Raw genomic sequence first — 23191 nt, 5'->3', positions numbered from 1 at the left:
AGTCCAAAAGCTGCTGAGTAGCTGGCATGGTGGTGAACACCTCTAATCCCCGCTATTCCAGAAGGTTGAAGGGGCAGGATCACTTGAGCCCATGCATTCAAGACCAGCCTGGGCAGCAGAGAGAGACCCTGTCTTAAAAAACAAAACAAAAGTTGCTAAGTTATCTAGGTCATGTATTTAATGTAAGCTGCCTAGACTGGTAATTTCTATTTTGGCTCTGAGCCTCTTTATCACCTAGTGGAATGGACGGAGCTGTTAGTTTAATTCTTCCTTACCAATCCTCAACAACCTAGGCCTGGCACTCAGGGTCATAGTTTGCTCATTGCAGTTTTCTCCTTTTGAATAAAGGGTGTTGGTGAATGACAGCTCCCACCCAACTTGTCATGTAAACATGTATTTGTTAATTTCTTAGACTAAGTGGGAAACAGAAGCAAACTCCTGGGCTTGTCAAGCTGTCTATTAAGGAACACTTTATATTAAATAATTTTTATTTTTTGATTATAAAGTATTAGTTACAGGAAAATCACAAAAGATTAACACAAAATACTGTACTAGAGTCTCACCTGTGAGAACAACAGATTCTTGGTACCTTGGTGTTTATCATTCCAAATCCATATATGTAAAAATACTTGGGTCTGTAGCATATATACTGTAATGCAGCCTTTTTTTTCACCAAATAGAATATCATAAACAGCTTTCCATTTCAGCAAAGATACTTTTGCAGTGTTACCTTAAAAGACTGTATACATTATGGATTACCATAGGGTACTTTAACCAATTATAAGACATTTAGGGGGTTGGGATTGTGGCTCAGTGGTAGAGCGCTCGCCTAGCACGGGTGGGACCCAGGTTCGATCCTCAGCACCACATAAAAATAAAGGCATGTGTTGTGTCTATCTACACCTAAAAAATAAATATTAATAAAAAGACATTTAGATATTCTTAACTTTTATCATTATGAGTAGTTTTCCCTTCCTTATAGCCAAAGTATTGTACTTATTACTAAATTTCTTAGAAAAAATTCCTGAAGTGGAATTGCAAGATTAAAGCATAAACTATTTTTAAGGATTTTGATGCAGTTTGTCAAATTTCTTCCAGAAAGAGTATACTGTTTTATACTTCTGCTATTTACACCTGTTTTTCATTAGTATATGATTACCATTCAGTACTTTGAAAACTTTTTTCTCGGGCTGGGGATGTGGCTCAAGCGGTAGCGCGCTCGCCTGGCATGCGTGCGGCCCGGGTTCGATCCTCAGCACCACATACAAACAAAGATGTGTGTCCGCCGAAAACTAAAAAATAAACATTAAAATTAAAAAAAAAATATATTCAAAAAAAAAAAGAAAACTTTTTTCTCATAGAAATAATGTGCTGATTTAAGAAAGTTTGGGAGGGCTGGGGATGTGGCTCAAGCGGTAGCGCGCTCGCCTGGCATGCGTGCGGCCCGGGTTCGATCTTCAGCACCACATACAAACAAAGATGTTGTGTCCACCGAGAACTAAAATAAATAAATAAAGTTTTAAGCCTTAGTCTTTAAGCCCATCAGATGCACACTCACTCAGATAGCAGTTATGAGGTGCAGAACAAAAAAAAAAAAAAGAAAAAGAAAGTTTGGGAGATGATGGCATGGGGTGTGAAGGTGAATAAACCTTTTGTCTTGTTACTATTAAGGTTTTCATATATTTCCTTTTAGTCTTTTCTTGCAAATAATTATAATCATGATATGTATATAATTATGTAGCTTGTTTTTAAGTGTATTGTAAGCATTTTAAAGTTATTAATATTCTTTTTAAAAATTAAAAAAAATTTTTAGTTGTAGATGGACACAATACCTTTATTTATTCTTTTTATGTGGGGGCTAAGGATAGAACCCGGTGCCTCATATGTACGAGGCAAGCGCTCTGCCACTGAGCCACACCCCACCCTTCTTTTTTTTGTTTTTTAATATTTTTTTTTAGTTGTTGATGGACCTTTTATTTTATTTGCTTATTTATATGTGGTGCTGGGAATCGAACACAGTGCCTCACACGTATGAGGTAAGTGCTCTACTGCTGAGCTACAACTCCAGTTCCACCCTTAATATTCTTAATAACTATTATTTTAGATATAAACTGGATTTATATTCTTGAATTGAACCAAGGATACATTTCCCATAAAAATCAGAGGCAGACAGCAATAACATCTAATTTTTATTTACCATATGCCAAATATAGGTCATAAGTTTCTATTTTGAAGTATGGAAGACCTGGTTTTCAAAGATAGTTGATCCAGGAAAAATGCTACTTATAGTTAATCTCCTTAAAATGGATACCAACGTTTCATTATAAATATTAACAAAAAGATTTGCTTAAGATTTTTATCTTGAAAAGTCACATTTAAAATTACACAAATGAGGGCTGGAGTTGTGGCTCAGTGGTAGAGTGCTTGCCTAGCATGTGTGAGGCACTGGGTTCGATTCTCAGCACCACATATAAATAAATAAAATAAATGTCCATTGACAACGAAAAGTATTTTAAAAATTAGACAACTAAAATATTTACCGTATATATCACAAAATTTAACATAATTTTGCACTGATTTCTTAAAAGAACTAGTCAAACAGCACTATATACCTTTCTTCCTTTCATATTGACTTGTGGTAGGATTGTAAATTGAGTAAATTTTTTGCAAAAATATCAATGAGTTTCTTCATTTTTTGCAGGGGCCTCTTCTATTCATCATCTGTTATTTAAAGTGTTCTCTTGTAAGGCTCCTACGGGACATCTTTGTTGACAATAGGCTTAACTCTGCCTCATTCATCATTATCTTTATCTGCAGTTAGAGCAATTTTCTGTCACTGCCATAACTGATCTCAGGAATACCATACACCTTCCTAAGAGATTTGTCATTTCATTTTGAGGTTATTATTCATGTTGCTGACAGTGGGCAAGAATGATGGACCAAGGCTTGAAGATGATAAATAGGCTTGTTCTTCAATGGGAACAGATGTTTAAATGGAAGCTAATTTTATAAATTGTGGGTACATTAGCGATAATTTTTCAGATGTAATTTTTACTTTTCTATAGAACCTCTTAACTCTGAGGATTTAAATTACTAATATGTGGATAATAATTCCCTTTACCAGTGATTTTTTTATTTGGAGCAGATTTGCCTTCTTTGGGGGCATTTGGGGATAACCATTTTGGGGATGTTTGTTGGTTGTCAAAATGATTTGTCGGCAGCCAACATAGAAAGCAGTAGGAATATTTCTTGGAAAACTGGAAGTGGATCCACCATTTAACCCAGTTACCCGACTCCTTGGTTTATACCTAAAGGACTTAAAAACAGCATACTACAGGGACATAGCCACATCAATGTTTATAGCAGCACAATTCACAATACTAAACTGTGGAACCAACCTAGATGCCCTTCAGTAGATGAATGGATAAAAAAGTGTGGCATATATACACAATAGAATATTACTCAGCAATAAAAGAGAATAAAATTATGGCATTTGCAGGTAAATGGATAGAGTTAGAAAAGATAATGCTAAGTGAAGTTAGCCAATACCAAAAAACCAAATGCTGAATGTTTTCTCTGATATAAGGAGGCTGATTCATAGTCGGGTAGGGAGGGGGAGCATGGGAGGAACAGATGAACTCTAGATAGGGCAGAGGGCTTGGAGGGGAAAGGAGTGGGGATGGGGTTATTAATGATGGTGGAATGTGATGGTCATTATTATCCAAAGCATGGGTATGAAGACACAAATTGGTGTGAATATACTTTGTATACAACCAGAGACATGAAAAATTGCACTCTATATGTGTAATAAGAATTGTAATGCATTTCGCTGTCATATATATAAATAAAAATAAATAAATAAAACATCATATATATACCCATAAAAAATGACTTATAGGCATTGTATTCAGTAGATTTAGGGATCCTAAACTTCCTGCAGTGTGCAGGACAAGGGACTGTCAGTTATGCTCTGATTGAGGAATGTTGCAAAGAAGAATGTAGAAATAAAGGGTGTCACGAGAATGCTGGGATGAAGAGAAAGGATATTATTTTATGGACCACTTGATTGGAATTGATACCACATTTGCTGACCTCATATGATCAATAACTGTCATTTTGAATTATAGTAGTTTACTCAAACTTACCAATACTCTTGGATGTTTAGACTGTTTCTAAATTAATGTACTTAGAAATATTTCAAAGAACAACTTTGTTAGTAAGGCTTGTTAAAATTTTTTTAGTTAGGATAGATTCTCAAAATAAGAATTAATAGATCTGAAGATATAAATATGATTAAGGTTTTTGAAATCTGTTCTTATTCTTTCACCCCTTTGCATTTATTTATGATCAGTTTTCAGTATTTTAAAAGGTTTAGATTTCATCCAATATATATGATATAGTTGAATTTCAAATTAGATAAGATAATCTGAAAAGAATAATCACTTTGCTTAGTACACAGAATGTAGTAACTGAATGAGGCATAGTTGTGCTCCCCCGACCTCCCTTGTCTTTTAAAAATAAGAAAGACAAACAGAGTTTATATGTTAACTTTCTGGTAGTCAGTGGAATTTATTCTGCATATTCCCTTTCAGTACAGTTAGGTTAGAAACTTGAATCTGAGTGGATGTATGTTTGAGAAATAATTCTGTTGAAATTTACCAGTTCATTTACTGCTGATATGTATTTGTGTTCTTAGAGTCCTTTTATGACACATTCCACACCGTGGCTGACATGATGTATTTCTGCCAGATGCTGGCAGTTGTGGAAACTATCAACGCAGCAATTGGAGTCACTAGCTCACCAGTGATGCCTTCTCTTATCCAGGTATAGAACTGTAGTCTATTAAAAAAAAAAAAAATTCTTAAAATGTTGGTTCTGCTGGAGGTGGGGGAGATACTTTTTTAATGAATTTATGACTGTGAGTCCTCTAGATGGATTTATGATATGAATTCATATCTCCTTGGTGTTTCAAAAATCTTCAAGTTAGAAATTTTATTTAAAATGTTCCTTAACTTCCGAAAGATCATAGAAGCAAAGATATAAGGCATTGTGAGTAAGAATCAGCAAAAACAACAGACTATAGGAATAGGCTTGTTAGAACTTCAGATATTAGAATTGTCAGATGCAAAATAGAAAATAATCATTTAATGAGAACTTGACTATTTGAACATGAAACAAGAAACTAAAGAATATAAACAGATCTGAAAAGGAGGCAAATAGAACTTTTACTAATGAAAAATATAGTAACCAAATTAAAAAAGTATTTTGGAGGTATCAGGGATCAAACCCAGGGCCTCTCACATACTAGGCAAGTGCTTTACCACTGAACTATTTCCCCAGCCCCAAAATTTAATTTTTTTTTAATTTTAATTTTTTTGGGGTACTGGGGATTGAACCCAGGGGTATGTTACCACTGGGCTACAATGGCAGCCCATTTTGTTTTTATTTTGGGACAGGGTCTCACTAAGTTGCTTAGGGCCTTGCTAATTTGCTGAAGTTGGCCTTGAATATATGATTCTCCTGCCTCAGCCTCTCGAGTTGCTGGGATTACTGGCGTGCCACCACACCTGCCAAAATTTCAAAATTTAATGATAGTTTTTATAGTATATTAGGTGGAGCTGAGGAGAGAATTAGTGAACTATTTGAGATACAGGAAGGAATAGAGAACACAAATGCATATAGACAATATTCTTGAATGTAAGACTCAACATTATAATGATGTTAGTTCACATTTACTTATAGATTAAATGTAATTCAAATCACAATATAAAAAGTTTTGGAATGTGATAAGAAAATCTAAAATTTTATGAAAAAACAAAGAGGATAGTAGCATTATTCACAATAGGTAAAAGTAGAAATGACCCAAAATGTAGTATATTATGCAGTAATAATGAAGAAAATTCTGACATACACTACAACTTGGATGGATTGAGGAAATTATATTAAGTAAAATAAGCCAGTACTATATGATTCTGCTCACATGAGGCATTTAGAATAGTCAGAATCTTAAGAGACAGAAAGTAAGAATGGTGATTGCCAGGGGTTGCTGGAAATGAAAAGTCATTGTTTAATGGGCCAGTGTTTCCATTTGCAAGATTAGAAAAATTACTGAGATTAATGGTGATGATGGTTGTAAAACATTGTGAATGTATTTGATACCGCTGACCTAATAACCTTAAAACTGGTTAAGATGGTAAATTATATACATACATATATATATATCTTACCATTATTAAAAAAAAAAATGAAGGAGTAGCTGGGTGTGGTGATGCATGCCTGTAGCCCTAGCTACTTAGGAGGCCAGGAGTTTGGAGCCAGCCTGGGCAACACAGTGATACCCTCTCTATAAATAAAGGGGTTTGAGGGTCAAGCAAAAGGCCAGGAATATAATAATAGGTATTATTTTTGGAGTACTAGAGGTCGAACCCCAGGGCCTTGTGTTTGCTAGGCAAGCTCTCTACCACTGAGCTATATCCCTTACCTTTGTTTTTTTTTTTTAGTTGTTGATGTATCTTTATTTTGTTTATTTATATGTGGTGCTGAGACTCAAACCTAGTGCCTCACACATGCTAGGCAAGCGCTCTACCACTGAGCTACAACCCCAGCCCCATCCCTTACCTTTTATTTTATTTTTTTTTTAAAGAAAGAGGGAGAGAGAGGGAGAGAGAGAGAGAGAATTTTAATATTTATTTTTTAGTATTTGGCGGACACAACATCTTTGTTTGTATGTGGTGCTGAGGATCGAACCCGGGCCGCACGCATACCAGGCGAGCGCGCTACGGCTTGAGCCACATCCCCAGCCCACCTTTTATTTTATTTTAAAAATTTGAGACAGAATCTTGATAAATTGACCAGGCTGACCCTCAAAAGTGTGATCCTCCTGCCTCCACCATGCCTAATAGGTCAGGACAATTCTTGAAATCAAGATATTATGAGGATTTAGTAGTTGATACCATGTAGTGTGGTGCCTGTGGTGTGCCTTATAGTGGTGAAAACGAGTGGGCTGTGGCTACATGCATTAAAGTAGATGGATTTCTAGACCATAGCACTGAGTAAGAAGCAAGTTTCAGATAATTGTTTAACATGATTTCAAATTGTTTAAAAACTGGATGAAATACTTTGTTGCATAGAAATACTTATAGTAACAAGCAGTAAACTATGAAGAAAATAAGTGGAATGATTAATTCTGGATAGTCATTACTTATGGGGTGACATGATGGTAACACTCTGTTCCTTAACTTGAGTTACGCTGGCACAAACACTCATAGGCAGTTTGCTTCAAATTGTATTTGAATACATGTGCTTTTTTTTTTTTTTTAATATTTTTTAGTTTTAGGTGGACACAATATCTTTATTTTACATTTATGTAGTGCTGAGGATCGGACCCAGTGCCTCTTGCATGCTAGGCAAACGCTCTACCACTGAGCCACGACCCCAGCCCCTATGCATATGTGTTTTAAAGTACTATTTACGATATATTTACACACATACAAAAGTATTATATCCAGAAAGACTGGTTTGAGTACTTATTCCAAAATTGGAGGAGAATTAACCCATTAAGTCCCAAGTTCTATACATATTTCAACAAAATTAACACAGGTGCATTAAAATATGTTGCAAATAATAATTTAGAGCTTATATATATTAGTCAATTATTAATATTATAATTACTATATCACACTGTAATTATGTTGAATAATGTATAATTACATTACATGTTATATAATTGTATTATGTATTATATACAATACTTAAGTTTGTACAGGTGTTCCACTATAGGATGATGGGACAAAATGGGTTAAACTACTTGAGCTCAGTCTTTTCCATTTACTTCATATTTAGTGGAGTTAGGTTTCAGATAATACGTTTATATGGCACATGTATATATATTTTTTAATATAAAAACGTTTCTCTTTGGGTCTTTTTAATAGCTTCTTGGAAGAAATTTCATTTTGTTTATCATCTTTGGCACCATGGAAGAGATGCAAAATAAAGCTGTGGTGTTCTTTGTGTTTTATATGTGGAGTGCAGTTGAAATTTTCAGGTGAGTAGAAATGCCAGTATGTTTGAGTGCTTCTTTCTCCATCTTTGCAGCAGCTCTCTCCTGAGAAAGCTGTTCTTAGCCAGAGTCTTATTTGGTTGAGACTTATACATACAGAGAGATTTTAACAGGTGGTGTTTTGACAAAGTTAATAATTGAGAGAACAGGTGGCATCCACATAGGTTGTCTTCTGTTCGTACCCTTTGATATGCTTAGTGCAAAGGCAAAACAGATTATAGATCCTTAACTTTTACAGTTTGGGAAGAAACAAATTTATTTTTTTTGAAATATCTCTTTTAAAATAGAATATGTCTGGGGGTGGGGTTGTGGCTCAGTGGTAGAGTACTCGTCTAGCACACATGAGGCACTGGATTCAAACCTCAGCGACACATAAATATGAAATAAAGATATTGGGGCTGGGGTTGTGGTAGATCGCTCACCTAGCACGTTCGAGGCCCTGGGTTAGATCCTCAACACCACATAAAAATAAAATAAAGATATTGTGTCTATCTACAACTAAAAAAAAAAATATTAAAAAAAAAGATATTGTATCCACCTACAACTAAAAAATAAATATATTTAAAAAAATAGAATATGTTTGGTTCTAGATTAAAGGCCTTTTGTATACTTTAATTTTGGTACCAGTTTACTTATCTGGAGATGAAGAATCTGACATCTTTACCTACTGGGAACATAGATCAGAACTAGGAATAAAGCCAAAAATATTCTAAGTATCTAGTGCATATGCTGAACAAAAAGGGTTCCTATCCTTTGAAGATTTAGAAAGTAGCTTGATGGGAATTTGTGGATAAATAGTTCAGGATCCTAATTCTGTTCTGAAGAAACCATATGTGGTTAATTGAGAACTGATTCTTATATTCTAGGGTTGCATTCATTGTCTGAAGTGACTTTTAACACTAGCATTCCTTATTTTCAATAGATACCCCTTCTATATGCTTTCCTGCATTGACATGGATTGGAAGGTGCTCACATGGCTTCGTTACACTGTGTGGATTCCCATATACCCTCTGGGATGTTTGGCAGAAGGTATTTTCAGGAACTCTAGGTCTCATAGCTTAGCTCCAAGGGGATTCCATGGTTAAGAGATCAGTCCTTTCTTCCTACCTCTGCCAGCCTTAATCTGATAAATGAGATGTTGGACTTTACAGTGATTTTGTTCTTGTGACTTCCTGCCATAGTCTCCCTGGTACCCAGACCATTCCAAGACTGTAGCTCATTTTATAAGGTTTGGAAACTAGCTAACCATGTGCTACATGCTTCACATTTATATGATATTTTAAATTTCCTTTAACAGGTTTTTATTAATAACTTCATTTTATTTTGATCAACCCCTAGTGAGTGTCAGGTAGAGGTTTTTCTCCATTTCATAGGCTGGGAAATAGAGGCCCAGGGCCATGACTGTTCTCATTCATCTTTCTATTAATGGCTTGGAGGCTTATTTCAGGAAAACTTGGGGTCCAGGAGGAGAGCAGCAAGTGCTTTCTGAACAGCGGGAGTGGGGAGCATTTCCAACAACTCAGAATGAAACTGTGAGGGCTAAGGCTAGAGGGGTCTGTCACGAGATGTCCCTGTACTGGATGTCATTTGCTTCTAACAAGCTCTTGTTTCTGTTTTCAGCGGTTTCAGTGATCCAGTCCATTCCAATATTCAATGAAACAGGAAGATTCAGTTTTACATTGCCATATCCTGTGAAAATCAAAGTTAGATTTTCCTTTTTTCTTCAGATTTATCTTATAATGTTATTTTTAGGTAAGTATTGGCTCTGTAATACAGACCTTTTCATGTCACTTTTTAGAGGGTAGAGTGAAATGATTCAGAGTTTTAAAAGTCCTTATATGAATTCTATTTTTGAGAGAGTAGCAATAGAGTTAAGAGATTTATTTTGCAAAAACAGACCCATTAAGGGACTTCAGGTGGGTATCCCAGTGATAGAGCAGGTGCTTTGCATGTGTAAGGCTCTGGGTTTGATCCCCAGCACCACAGACAGAACAAACTAAGAAACAAAAACACACCCACCAGGAAATATTTCTTCCCAAGTCTCTGAGTATTTGAATTCCTTTTTTTTTAAGTTGTAGATGGACAAATACCTTTATTTCATTTGTTTATTTTTATGTGCTGCCAGGGATTGAACCCAGTGCCTCACACATGCTAGGCAAGCGCTCTACCACTGAACCACAACGCCGGTGCCTACAACTAAAAAAAAAAAAAAAACAGAGTAGGAGCTGGTTGGTGGTGTAACCCCTTGGTCCTAATTGCACAGGAGGCTGATGCAAGAGGATTGCTTTAACCCAGGAGCCTTGAACTTGTAGCAAGACCACATCTCATAATCAAAAAGTTTAAAAGTAAATAAATATAATAAAATGCCGTAGGAAACAGATCTTTATACTTTCCTAGTTTCAGTAGCACATTCCTCATCCAGCCTCCCCAGCTTCTCTAAGAAGCAGTAGCACAGTTGGCAGGAGGGAAGGAAAAAGCTTCCTGCCACCAGAGGGCTGTTACAGAGCCTCTAGCTCACAGTAGGAACACCCTCCCCTCCCCCGACCACACACAATCTGCTTGCTTACTAGTTTACCTGTATATAAAATTACAAATTCCTGCCTTAATTCATAAAAACTAAGAACTAAAGGGGAAAGAAAGTACATCTGAATTATTATTACAAACATGAGAAATTTAAAAGCCTTCCTGGGGTTGTAACTAGCTCACTGGTAGAGCGTGCTTAGCATGTATATGTTATACTGATCTTTTGATTTTTGTGGACCACCCCCACACCTTTTTCTTTAAAATAAAGCATTTTTAACCCTATTGTACGAATGAGGAAACTAAGGTGAGACTAAGCTATGGGATCTACTCAGTGATTAAGTGGAATTAAAATTTCTGACTCTTAATTCTATTTCCCAATTCATGGAATTGTGCTTCCTAGAAAAGCATTTCCATAGTTTCATTGTATTGCATTGTATTTATTTTTTTTAGATGGTTTTGCTGTTTTTTAAGCTGGTCTCAAACTTGTGGGCTCAAGTGATTCTCCTATCTCAGCCTCTTGAGCAGCTGGGACTACAGATGTGTGCCACCATGCCTAGCTTGTCTCATATTTCTTCAGACTATTGCTTAAAACATGTTCTTGAGGTTGTCTTGAATTTTAAAACAGGTTATTTCTATACTTCTTGTTTGTGCATTTCATTGTATGCAAAAGGGAATAAAAAATAAATATTGGTTGGTTGCAGTGGCCCATGCCTATAATCTCAGCTTGGGAGATTGAGGCACGAGGATCATAAGTTGAAAGCCAGGCTCAGCAACTTAGTGAGACCCTGTCTCAAAATAAAAAGGGTTGGGCCAGTGGCATTCCTGGGTTCAATCCCCAGTATCAAAAAAGAAAAGAAATATTGAACTATACTTTAAGAACCGTTTATGGGTAGTGTGTTGTCTGCACCTAGCATTGAAATGCCTCAAAAATGAGATAGATGGTCGGATGAGTAGGAATGTATGTGATAAAGTAAAAAGTTAAATGCAGATGTTGTTCACTCTACAAAGATTTTATTTGCTTGAAATTTTCTTAATAAAATGTGGGAAGAGATTAAGTTTTAAACCCCTGGGGAAGAGTTGTGCATTGTTACTGATGGTTCTAAGTTGTACTTCCTGAACAGCCTCAATAAACTTAGTGCTGTAGAATATGAAGAACAGACAGTTGTGTAGTGGTACATGCCTGTAATCCCAGTCTCAGGAGACTGAGCCAGGGGGCTTGAGAGTCCAAGGCCAGCCTTAGCAACTTAGAGACACAATGTCTCAAAATTAAAAATAAAGACTGGGAACTTAGCTGAGTGGTAAAGCACCCCTTAGATCAATCCCAAGTACCACCAAAAACAAAAGAAATGAAAGGAAAAAAAAAAAAATATATACAGTGTGCTCACCCCAAGAGTTTCTGGTTATATTAGATGAACATTCTCATTTCTTTTTTCTTTTTCAGGATTATATATAAATTTTCGTCACCTTTATAAACAGCGCAGGCGGCGCTATGGACAAAAAAAGAAAAAGATCCACTAAAAAGAGAGATTTAGATGGTTTCTTGCCAGTTTGAGCCTAATCTATGATTCTTACAGTTTTACCTTCTTGTACTGATGTAAACATTTTTTTTTTAAAGTTAAAAAATTCTCAGTGAGGCTATCTTTCTTTCCCCAGTAACATTCCTGAATTTACTATATTATCTTCATGTAATACTTGCATGACATGGATTCCTGGTATCTGACAACAGGTTCATTCTTGTGTATTCAGTAATGACACAAAAGGCACAGCCCTACCCCACTTCATATCGTCGGGTTCTTACATGCCAGAGATATTGTTTCAGTGCTCTATACCTATAAGGTACCCAAGGGGTTACTTGCGTAGTGGGGTGGCATTGACTTGTTGAAAGTCAATTAGTCTTGGTCATTGATAAAACATTTCTGAGTCAGATGGGGCTGGAGCACATTTTACATCTGACATCTTTTGGCCTAGCATCATCTATTACTATAGTGCTTACCTGTGTGGGCATTGAAGGGACAGAGTGATTTGGGAGAAACAGTCAGGGACCTTGGAACACCCATGATTATTTATTTATTTCTAGGTAAATCAGAAATGTTTTCAACACTAAAGAGGGACATTATAAGTGTTCTAAACTCAATGGCTTCAGGGATCAGAAGGGAACACAAATATGTGGGCCAGTTGTCAGTGATACAGTTGCTGACAATATAGTCTTTGGCAAACTGAAACATTAAAGTAGGCCAAACATGCCTACCCAACTTTTGAACTGCAAACATAAAAGTCAGCCTTTGTTCCCCTGTACTGCCTGAGTCCATTTAGTTGTGTGTTTCTCTGAGTGAGGGGTGAGGCTATATACATTTTTGAACCTCACAAACACCTTTTTTTCTGCTGTTGTTAAGATTGCCTTTTTTACCTGTCTGCAGTAGGACACTGAAAACAGAGGGTGGGAACTTTAGCTGGGGAATGACCAGCTGATCCTTTAATAAGGATTCCTGCAGGAAACCCACCAAAAGGGAAAGGGAAATTGAAAAAAGTTTAGAATGGTTGGCCATTGTAAAAAAACATCAGTTTCCTCTAACACATTCCACATAAACCAAGTAAATAAGTGTTAGAAGTAACACTTGTCTAAAACAATTTAAGCACGGTAGCGCTTTGTGTTCTGCCACTCCCCTTGTTCTTGGGGGAAGGGAGACTGGATTAGTTAATGCTATTTCACTGAGCCCAAGGTGGAAACTTGAGTTGACCTAAAGCATCTGATTACCATAAGCGGGCTGATTTTTAAAAAACTCATTGCACTGAAGGGTATTTTGCATGTCTGTAACTTCTGTCAACACTTGTTTGTATTGACTTCTGATATTCCTTCAACTGTGTAAATGGGCAGATCAGCTTTGCAGTAGATTATGCTGCATTCTTGTGGCAAAATCCTGTATTCTTAGTGATAGGAACCCTTTTATTGCTGTCTGAGAAAGTGAAAGATTGTGTATTTCTATTAAAAACATTTACAATCAAAATCCTAGTCTTGTGTCTAATGGTTTTCAAACTGTTCAAGTCTTTTGTTCAGGCAAAATATCATACAGTAGTTCAGCATGCTAAACCAAAGATAGTGGCCTGGTTGAAGCCTGAGGGCATTCTTCCAGAACAGCTGGGAAAGTGTTGCTGATGTAAATGAAACCTCCAGAAATTGCAGGACTTGCCTAAGTTCATGAAACTAGCTGGTGGGTTAGGAGCCTGACCCTGAAATAGTGGTCTGTCACGACCTTAGGCAACCAAGTGTGTCAGTCAGACATAATGAAGTCAGTACAGATCACAAGAAATCGTCACGTTTATGAATTTGTGCCCCTTAGGAAGCTGAACTATATTCAAGTGATAAGACAGACGAAAAAGCAAAGGACCATTAGTTTCTCAGTAAAACTATTTTATAGAAAATCAAAAAAGCTTGAAGAGACAGGAATCATTTTACACATATGATTGCTGTTTAAAAGTTAGTATCTCAAGATATACCAAAAGCACCTAAGGGTTACCACCATGTTTTACCAAGTTCTAAGGAAAGTTCTGGAACACAGTGGAGTTGGGTTTGGACTCAATAAATCCCAGGCAGTCTGGGTTGCTCATCCCAAAGACAGAAGCTTGAAAATGGTTGAGATAAACCTGGAGACGATGCTTCTGGAAGCCAGAGAACTGCACCCTTGCCAGTCAAATTTCCTGAGGAAGGCGGGGTAGCTCCATGCTCATAGTCCTTCAAGCTTCTCAAGAGATGTGCTTCTCAGGGAGCAACAGCCGTCTCAGTCCAGGAAGCACCAGCTAACCACCCTCAGACCCTTCTTAGACTATCAAAGTCATTTAAACCAGTAAGTGGTGTTCTGAGCCAGCCTCAGGAAGGTTTATGGGTAGTTGTTCCAGGTGAACATACTGGAAAAGTTTTTGCTCTAAATCATTTTCAGTTAAAATGGAAAAAAAAAAAAAAAAAAGGCTCCAAAAGCCAGTTTCACATTCTTTCAGTACTGCTCCCAGAGAAGTCTGTATGCAAAGGTGTGATGTTGTGATCATAAGCGGCATACTCCGAGGTGCCAGTGCTGGCCAGCTGGAGCTGCTGGGCAGCATGGGTCAGCTGGAATGCGGCATCAGGGTGGGCAGTGTCGGGCAGCAGCGTGCACTCCCTTTCCAGCATGTCAGCCACCCCTTTGAGCAGGTCCAGGAAACCAAAGGCCAGGGCAGCTTTTCGTAAACGGTTCAGCTCCTGAACAAGAATAAACACCAATGTTCCTGAAATGTGCTCTTGTCACATACCTTCTGAGTACCTGGCTTAGAACAAATTTTCCTCAACCCTCAACTCTTAGGGACCATTTTTATGTGAGGACAAATTTTTATATAGAGAAGGCAGTAATGAGAGTGATGATGTAACTGGCAAACGGTTCCTCTATAGGTGACCAGCAGCTAGATAAGAAGACTGAGGTGACAAACACAGGTCATCATCCTCATCATAGTTAAGTAAGCAGTTATGTTAAACATGGAGGTGACCACTTTGCATACCTAATCTATTTACAAATAATTATGAGGAGGGTCACCTTTCCTCTGTTATGTGGGTATGAAAAAAGGCTTCAAATCTCGGAAAGCTCTTAACCTTCTGGTTCCTCTGCCGTGGATTCAAAAGAATGATAGAGAACATGTTTAGAGCAATCAGCCAGAAAGACTGTCCCTCCTTAAAAAAAAAAAAAAAAGGTGGGTAGTAGATGTAAGCAGAGAAATATGAAGAAAGTGTCCCATCAACCACTTAGTGTGATCTGGGCAAGCCATGTAGCCCCTTTGGGTCTCAGAGGTTTTGTTTTCAAAGTAAGGATAACCCCTTCCTTGTCCATTGCAGGCACAGAAGCCAGAGGCTTCTATCTCTCTTATAGCGTTAGTTATATGAACCCAGAAAAGAAACAGGCTCTCTGACCACCTCTCTATTAACATCTATTAAAAGGTGAAAAGTTCAGAAAGTCACAATACAAGTGTACCATGTTTAACAGAAAGGTTCCAGTTCTGTAGAAAACTGCAGAGAGTCAGGGACTGCAGCTGAGGGGGGATTATGGGCTTCAAGTGGGGAGGGAATAAGGCGGCTAGGAAGCTCTCTGATTGAACTCTGATTAAAGCTGCAAATTTTACTTGATTTCAACAGCTTGCTACATATTAGGTTTGAAGACAACAGTGAATAAAGGTAATGACATAACACCAGACAAAATGGTACATTCTCCAGAAGAGATGCTAGCCTGAGGGTGACTGTGTGTGCCATATTTTAAGATTAGCAAGGTAGGACACATCTGACGCTGCACTTAATCTAATTTCAGTCGAACACAGGATGGACAGGAGAAATGGAGTAAGCTCCTGACTCTACCCCCTCCCTTGTAACTTTAGTCTCTCAACCACTGGTTCTAGACTAGCTAGGCTCGATGAGGAACGACCACTTTGCAATTCATAAGTGTGTGATTTTAAAAGTCATTTCTGGAAGCAGTTTCTCTAGTGTGATAAGAATGTTCTGGGCAATTTCACATCCCAGGAAGTCACATACACTGCTTAGGTTGGACTAGATACCCACACAGGAGTGATCGTGAGGGTGCAGGTCCTTTTAGCTGCCTCCCTCAGCCATTCACAGCAGCACTTGCCTGGAGAAGCCCTCCTGAACAGAGCCTATGTAGAGCTGGACCATCTAAACACTCCTAATTCTTTGATTGTAAGGCAAGAGCAGACCCATCACTTCTGCTGACTAATGATGAGAAAAAAGGCACAAGTCATTCATTTCTAATCGTTGCCCATATCCATGCAGCTACCCAACAGTCTTTATTTTGGGGGTGGGGTGGGGGAGGTGGTACTAGGAATCAAACTTAGTGCCCTTGCACATGTGAGGCAAATGCTGTACCACTGAGCTCCATCCCTAGGCCCCTACCTCAGACTCTTGCTACGTGAACCATTTCTCTTGGGCACATGCCCAGGCACATCTTCTTCTAATGTAATTCTGGTCATCTCACCTTATAGAATGTCTGTGTTTTTTCAGGTAGTTTCCTTGCATTTCTTAAAATCTTCTGTACATCTGTCTATTAAAGGTAAAAAGAATTCCAATGTTAGAATTCTCTGGTAAAAATGGAAAGAATACAAAAATATGGCTCTAAATGTTTCAAGAAATGAACAGGATAACAGTTACAGTGTCAAAGATTCCTTCTGTTTAATGTCAGTGTTCTGGTTCAACATTAGTAAAGCACCTTTCTCCTTCAAAAGATTTGATGATCGTAAAAGAAATCAATCTGTCCCACAGAAAAATATCCAGTACAACCATGTACCCACAACTAGCTGCTTTTTTATAGGATGCCAGGATCATTTAATGGTGGAAGAATCTTCAATAACTGGTATTGGAACAACTGGATAGCCACATGCAATAGAGTGACGTTGGACTGTTAACTCATACCACATATAAAAAAATTGACTCAAAATTGATCAGAGACCTAAATATAAGAGCTAAAATGATAAAAAATTTTGGAAAGAGACATAGGTAAATTTTTAAAAATATTTATTTTTTAGTTATAATTGGACACAATACCTTTATTTCACTTATTTATTTTTATATGGTGCTGAGGATCTAACCCAGGGTCTCCATGTGCGAGGCGATCACTCTACTGCTGAGCCACAACCCCAGCCCCCATAGGCAGATTTTCATAGCCTTAGATTTGGCAATGATCTCTTAGTTATGACAACAAAAAGCACAATTAAGCAACAAAAGCAAAAAAGTGGAGAAATTTGATTTAATCAAAACAAATTTACTTTAGAGCATCAAAGGACACTATCAAGAGTATGAAAGACAATCTACAGAATGGGAGAAAATATTTGTAAACTATTTAGTTGCTAAGGGTTTATTATTCAGAATACATAAACTCAACAAAAAGATAAGCCAGATGGGGTGGTGCATGCCTATAAACCCAGCAACTCAGGAGGCTGAGGTGGGAGGATCACAAGTTTGAGGCTAGCCTCAAAAACTTAGTGATACCCTGTTTAAAAATTTAAAAAGGTGTTTGGGGATGTAGCTCATTGGTAAAGTGCTTCTGGGTTCAATCTTTAGTACCAAAAAGGAAAAAAAAAACTTAATTAAAAAATGGACAAACGACTTGAGCAGATAATTCTCTAAAGAAGATACATAAATAACCAATAAGCACATGAAAAGATACACAATATCTTACATTAGGAAAATAAAATTAAAACCACAATGATATATAACACTTCATAGGACAGCTATCAAAAAAAAAATGGAAAATAAAAAAATATCGATGAGCATGTGGAAAAATTGAAACACTTATAACATTGATGTTAAGAATGTAAATGGTGTGATTACTGTGAAAGTCTGGCAGCTTCTCAATACACTCAACCTGGAATTCCATATGACCCAGCACTCTGATTCCTAAGCTTATACCTAAAGTACTGAAAACAGGTGTTCAAACAAAAACTTGTACTTGAAAATAAAAGCATTATTCCTAACAGCCTAAAGGTAGAAACAACTCCCATACCCACCAACTGAGTGGATGAAAAAATGTGGCATAGATATGCAATGGAATATCCATTCAACCATAGAAAGAAAAAAAAAATACTGACTGACACATGCTACAACATGTATGAATCCTGAAAACATTATTGCCAGTGAAAGAAGCCAAATACAAAAGGCCACAAATTGTATTGTTCCCTCCCTTCCTTTATTTATACAGTACAGGGGAATCAAACTCACTCATGCTAGGCAAGTGCTCTACCCCTTAGCCTGTATTATTCCATTTCTAAGAAATATCTAGAATAGTCAAATCCATAGAGACAAAAAGCAGATTAGCGGCTGCCATGATCTGGGAATCAATGTAGAGTGACTTGCTATAGGGTTTCCTTTTGGAATGATTAAAAAGTTCAGGAACTATAAGTGGTGAGGGTTGCACAACACTGTGAATATACTAAATGTTACGAAACTGTACACTTTAGGGTTGAAGTGGAATATTTTACATCGTGTATATTTTACTATAATAAAAAATAAACCAGGGCTGGGTCTGGGGCTCAGCAGTAGCGCACTTACCTGGCACCTGTGAGGCACTGGGTTTGATTCTCAGTACCACATACAAATAAATAAAGGTCTATCAACAACTAAAAAGATATTTAAAAAAAAATAAAATAAACCAGTTGGGGTTGTGGCTCAATGGTAGAGCGCCTGCCCTGCATGTGTGAGGCACTGGGCTCGATCCTCAGCACCACATAATAAATAAATATATTGTGGCCATCTACAACAAAAAATGATAATAATAATAAAAAAATAAATCAAGTACCAAAACAAAATTTAAATAATTTATAAAAATTCAGTTGGGGTTGTGGCTCAGTGGTAGAGTACTTGCTGGTCACCTGTGAGGTACTGGGTTCACTCCTCAGCACTACACATAAAAAATAAAATAAAGGTATTGTGTCCATCTATTTACACACACACACACACACACACACACACGTATATATAAAATTCAGCTATAACTGATGGTAAAAATGGTACCTCTGATCCTCTGACAAGGAAGTGCTAAGGTCAGGGATGGAAGAAGGAGGCAGACTTATTTTCCAATTAAGAGAAGAGGTCCCTGACTTCTTAGCCCAGGGAGAACATGGTTCAGCTGCCATGGAAAACAGGCTCAAAGAGACTCTGCAGTCAAGGGGAGCTATGCTTGTTGTCGGGAGGCCTGACTGCCTCTTCTCTTGGCTTAGACTCAACTCATCAGAGGAAGAAATGTAAAGAGGTGCTCAAAGAAGAACCTGTTTATCTTAGCTTCCTATGGAAGTATTTTGTGGAACTACAATGTAATGTCTTGGCTTGGGTTCTATTGCAGGAGTGAAAGTAATAGCCATAAAGATGCTAATTTTTTGTTTCAAAGCTATTGTTAAAGACAACACTGGTTATATTATTCAATGCCTCACTATGTGAAAAAATTTACATTAATATCCAATGCCAGGAAAATATGTCTCTTTGGAAGAACTGACACGCTTCTTTTTTTTTTTTAATCAGACAAAGAAAACCATAAAACCCACGTTTCTTTTTTGATGCTGGTTAGAAGGAAGCTCAAAGCTAAACTGCTCAAATACAATTAACATTTTGCCTTGGGGTTCCAGGCACAATTCGTTCTGATCTTCCTCTAGGTTTCTTATTGCTCTAAATTTGTAAAAAATGATTTTGCTATATCCATGTTTTACTGTAGGCCATCTCAAATCCTTTTTGGAAATAATAACAACATTAGAAGTAAATGAATTATAAAGTATCAAAGGAAATGAAAATCAAATCAAATGTCTGCCTGCCTGCTGCCCAAACACCTCCTCCTGTCCACAGTGAAAAGCAAAGTAAATGGTAACGGTACCTGCAGGCCACTGGGTTTGATCCAAACAGTCACATTCTGGGCATAACTGCGTTTGTTTTTGGGCTGCAGGGGGAATGGGCTCTTATTGTCATCCTCACCATACGGGTTTTCTTTAGCATCTTAAAGAAAAAGACATTCTTGAAATGACATCTGGCAAAACACAATCAATTACATTTCCAATTAGGCTAGCAGCTCTTTGAATAGCTCAATCTGCTATATCCTATTACGTCCATTAACTTCAGTCAGGATGGAGAACCTGTTCTTAGAAGGAAGCCACTGATGTAGGAGACCAAACAACCAATGGAGGCCTATGAAAGTGAAAAACAAGCTTAAAGTCTTTAAAAAAACATGTTTATCTGCTTCATAAATTAAGGCGGCCTGTGTATACACATTACAGCGCTCTACATTCTAGCCCAGCACTCTCCTGTGATATTGGAAAGGAACTGTGCCTGTGCCGTCTAAAATTGTAGCCACTAGCTACTGAGCATTCTATAACATATGGAACTGAATTTTATTCTTTTTTTGTTTTTTTTTCATAGTACTTGGGTTGAACCCAAGGGCATTCTACTATTGAGCTACATCCCCAGCGCCACCGCCCCCCCCTTTTTTTTTTATCTTGAGACAGGGTCTTGCTAAATTACCCAGGCTAGTCTCAAACTTATGATCTTCCTGCCTCAGCCTCCCAAGTAGCTGGGATTACAGGCATGCGCCAAAGTGCCTGGTTAAAGCTTATTTAATTTTAATTAAATTTAAAGAGCCTCATGTGGCTAGTTGCTACTGGATTAGACAGTCTAGGTCTACGCATCAAAAATAATTAAAAAGGGAAATTATACACAGACAAATTAAGGAAAACAAGGGAAGAAACACTTTTACTAGTGAAGAGCACTCAAAGATTTAAAGCCATGGTGGTTTGACAGCTATGCAGATAAGCAGAGTTTCTGTCTTTTGCACCTGCTTCTCAATTCAAGGACATTCTATCACAAATCTGCAAAGTACACTTAAACTTAACTGTTCCTTATTATTACTACAGTCTGGGACAGAGTAGGAATCATTCTTTGCAATTCAGGAGCTTAAGTCCTTTGCCCAAATATTCATTTTGAAAACAGGAATAAGATCCATTTCTCTGAGCCAGATAGTCTCTAACCCTGATTTGGTCACTAATCAAAACACCTTAATACTGGCCTCAAATTGCTTGTTTACCCTTCCTACTTCTCCAAAAAATATTGTCCAAACACTCCAACGTATTTCCATTAATACTTATCAATATATAAACCATTTTTGGTCAAGCTGAGATCCTACGGGTACTGTCCTATAAGGCATATTTATCTCCAATTTCCCTGCCATTATTTCTGTTATTCCTCTTGTCCGGAATATGCTCCCATTCACATTCATTCATTTATTCACTCATTCATTCATTATCTATAGTAAGATCCCAGTATACAGCAAACAGTGTTCTAGGAATTGTACCTAGAGAATATAGTTTTCTGGTGCAAGGAACATACAGAATAAAGAATCTTTATTAAATTCCAGCCATATACCAGATATTTTACATATACAGCTTATATTCATGCAGCAGTCCTAGAAGGTAGACATTATTAGTTCCTTTAAAGATGAGGAAAGTAAGCTTCAGAGAGGCTGAACTAACACAGGTTTGATAGTGACTCAGCGGCCTTGGTTCCAAGGTTGACACTTTTCCCACACTCAACACTGCTATTCCTTACTTGTCCACTTACCTATCTATATTCCAGGTCCAGATCTTAGCCTACTCCCTCCATGAAGCTGTCCCAGGTTTTTCTGGCAGAAAGTGTTTTTTTAAGATCCTATTATTCTATAGCATTCAGTAATTAGTATCAAATATCTCAGGATCTAGTCGTAACCTATCCTGAATTTTGTTTGGAGCCTATATATGGTAACTGCATTAGCAGACAGGAAATACTACATTTGTGAAAAATGAATAAGAGACTCTTAGAAATAAGATAGAAATAAAAAAACAAAGGCATGGTGAAGATGAAGATACCTCATAGAAGGCAGAGAAAAATGGGTAGGAAAAGACAGAAAATTATACACCCCCACCCCCACCACAAATAATATGCTCTTGAACGAGAGAACAGGGAATATAAAGATAGGAAAATCAAATAGATAATTTGTGTGCTCTTTACTGAAGAACATGAAGTGCCAGACATAAAAGGTTCATTGTGCTCACACAGCAAAATGAATGCAGATACCAACAACTATGAAAATCATTCTAAAAATTCAAAATATCAGAGATACAAAGATCTTCAAGGAGTACAGACAAGATACAGCCCAAGGTCAAAGGCCTGGGAGTCAGCATGGTACTAGCCTCTTAGTAACACTGGAAGCTAGAAAAGGCAACAGAGTGATGCTTCACAACAGAGAGAAAACATTTTCCATCTTAAAACTCATTCAACCAATCAATGAAGTGTAAAGGATGGAATAAAGGAGTCATTTCCAAAATAGAAGATCTCAAAAAACATTTATTTCCCATGCACCCCTTTCTCAGTAGGAGTCATGCAAGGAGATTCATGGAGAGATGTGAAGGGAAGGCTCAGGACGACATATAGGCAACAAGTATTAAAAAAGCCAAAAATAACATCTAAAATATATATAAAAGATCAAGAACTAGCTATATACTTACATTATTTAGTAGTGTAAATAAACATCAAGAGAGAGCCAGATATGGTGGCGAATGCCTGCAATCTCAGCAGCTCAGGAGGCTGAGACAGGAGGATCGCAAGTTCAAAGCCAGCCTCAGCAACTTAGTGAGGCTCTAAGCAACTTTGTGAGACCCTGTCTCAAAATAAAAAATTAAAAAGGCTGAGATGTAGCTCAGTGGTTGAGGACTTCTAGGTTTAATCCCTGGTATCAAAAAATGTTTGAATTTTACTATAGGAACAGAATTAGGAGTAGGAGGGACTATTAGTACTGTTTTGCATGTTCTGCTTTGAAAAACACAAAAACAGTAGTATCCACCATTATGAGTCTATTGTATATGTATTTTATATATAGTCCCTTGATAAATGCTCTCAACAGCCCTCTAAGGTAGATCTTATTCATTATTATTTGTTATCATAATGTCACTCCCAACTTCTTAAGACTGTAGTGAAAATTAAGTGAGTGTCTAGCACAGTGCATGGCATGAAGTTCAATAAAATGTTAGTTATTATTACTATTTTAAATATTTATTTTTTTTTAGTTGTAGTTGGACACC

The 23191-nt window shown here is 37.3% G+C and overlaps 2 protein-coding genes across 9 annotated transcripts in view; one reads left to right on the top strand and one right to left on the bottom strand.

Moving 5' to 3' along the window:
- Positions 1-13584, top strand: part of Hacd3 (3-hydroxyacyl-CoA dehydratase 3) — a 35407-nt gene extending 21823 nt beyond the window's left edge. For both annotated transcript variants that reach the window (XM_015480527.2, XM_048793469.1), the window contains exons 7-11: positions 4697-4824; positions 7932-8044; positions 8982-9088; positions 9680-9811; positions 12024-13584. In XM_015480527.2, the coding sequence (XP_015336013.1) occupies positions 4697-4824; positions 7932-8044; positions 8982-9088; positions 9680-9811; positions 12024-12100 (557 nt within the window). In that variant the 3' untranslated portion in view covers positions 12101-13584. The remainder of the gene's footprint in view (positions 1-4696; positions 4825-7931; positions 8045-8981; positions 9089-9679; positions 9812-12023) is intronic.
- A 390-nt stretch (positions 13585-13974) lies between these two features.
- Ints14 (integrator complex subunit 14) overlaps positions 13975-23191 on the bottom strand; it is a 33263-nt gene continuing 24046 nt past the window's right edge. For 6 of the 7 annotated variants that reach the window (XM_048793464.1, XM_048793465.1, XM_048793466.1 and 3 more), the window contains 3 exons: positions 19963-20081; positions 16582-16647; positions 13975-14813 (listed from right to left, as the gene is read on the bottom strand). In XM_048793464.1, the coding sequence (XP_048649421.1) occupies positions 14562-14813; positions 16582-16647; positions 19963-20081 (437 nt within the window). In that variant the 3' untranslated portion in view covers positions 13975-14561. Of the gene's footprint in view, positions 14814-16499; positions 16648-19962; positions 20082-23191 lie in introns of all 7 variants that reach the window. The other variant, XR_007343905.1, reaches the window with a different exon arrangement.

The sequence above is a fragment of the Marmota marmota genome, unplaced genomic scaffold (assembly GCF_001458135.2).
Source record: "Marmota marmota marmota unplaced genomic scaffold, marMar, whole genome shotgun sequence".
Lineage (NCBI taxonomy): Eukaryota > Metazoa > Chordata > Mammalia > Rodentia > Sciuridae > Marmota > Marmota marmota.
The sequence above is the reverse complement of the archived record's forward strand: the minus strand, read 5'-3'. Positions and strand labels throughout refer to the sequence as shown.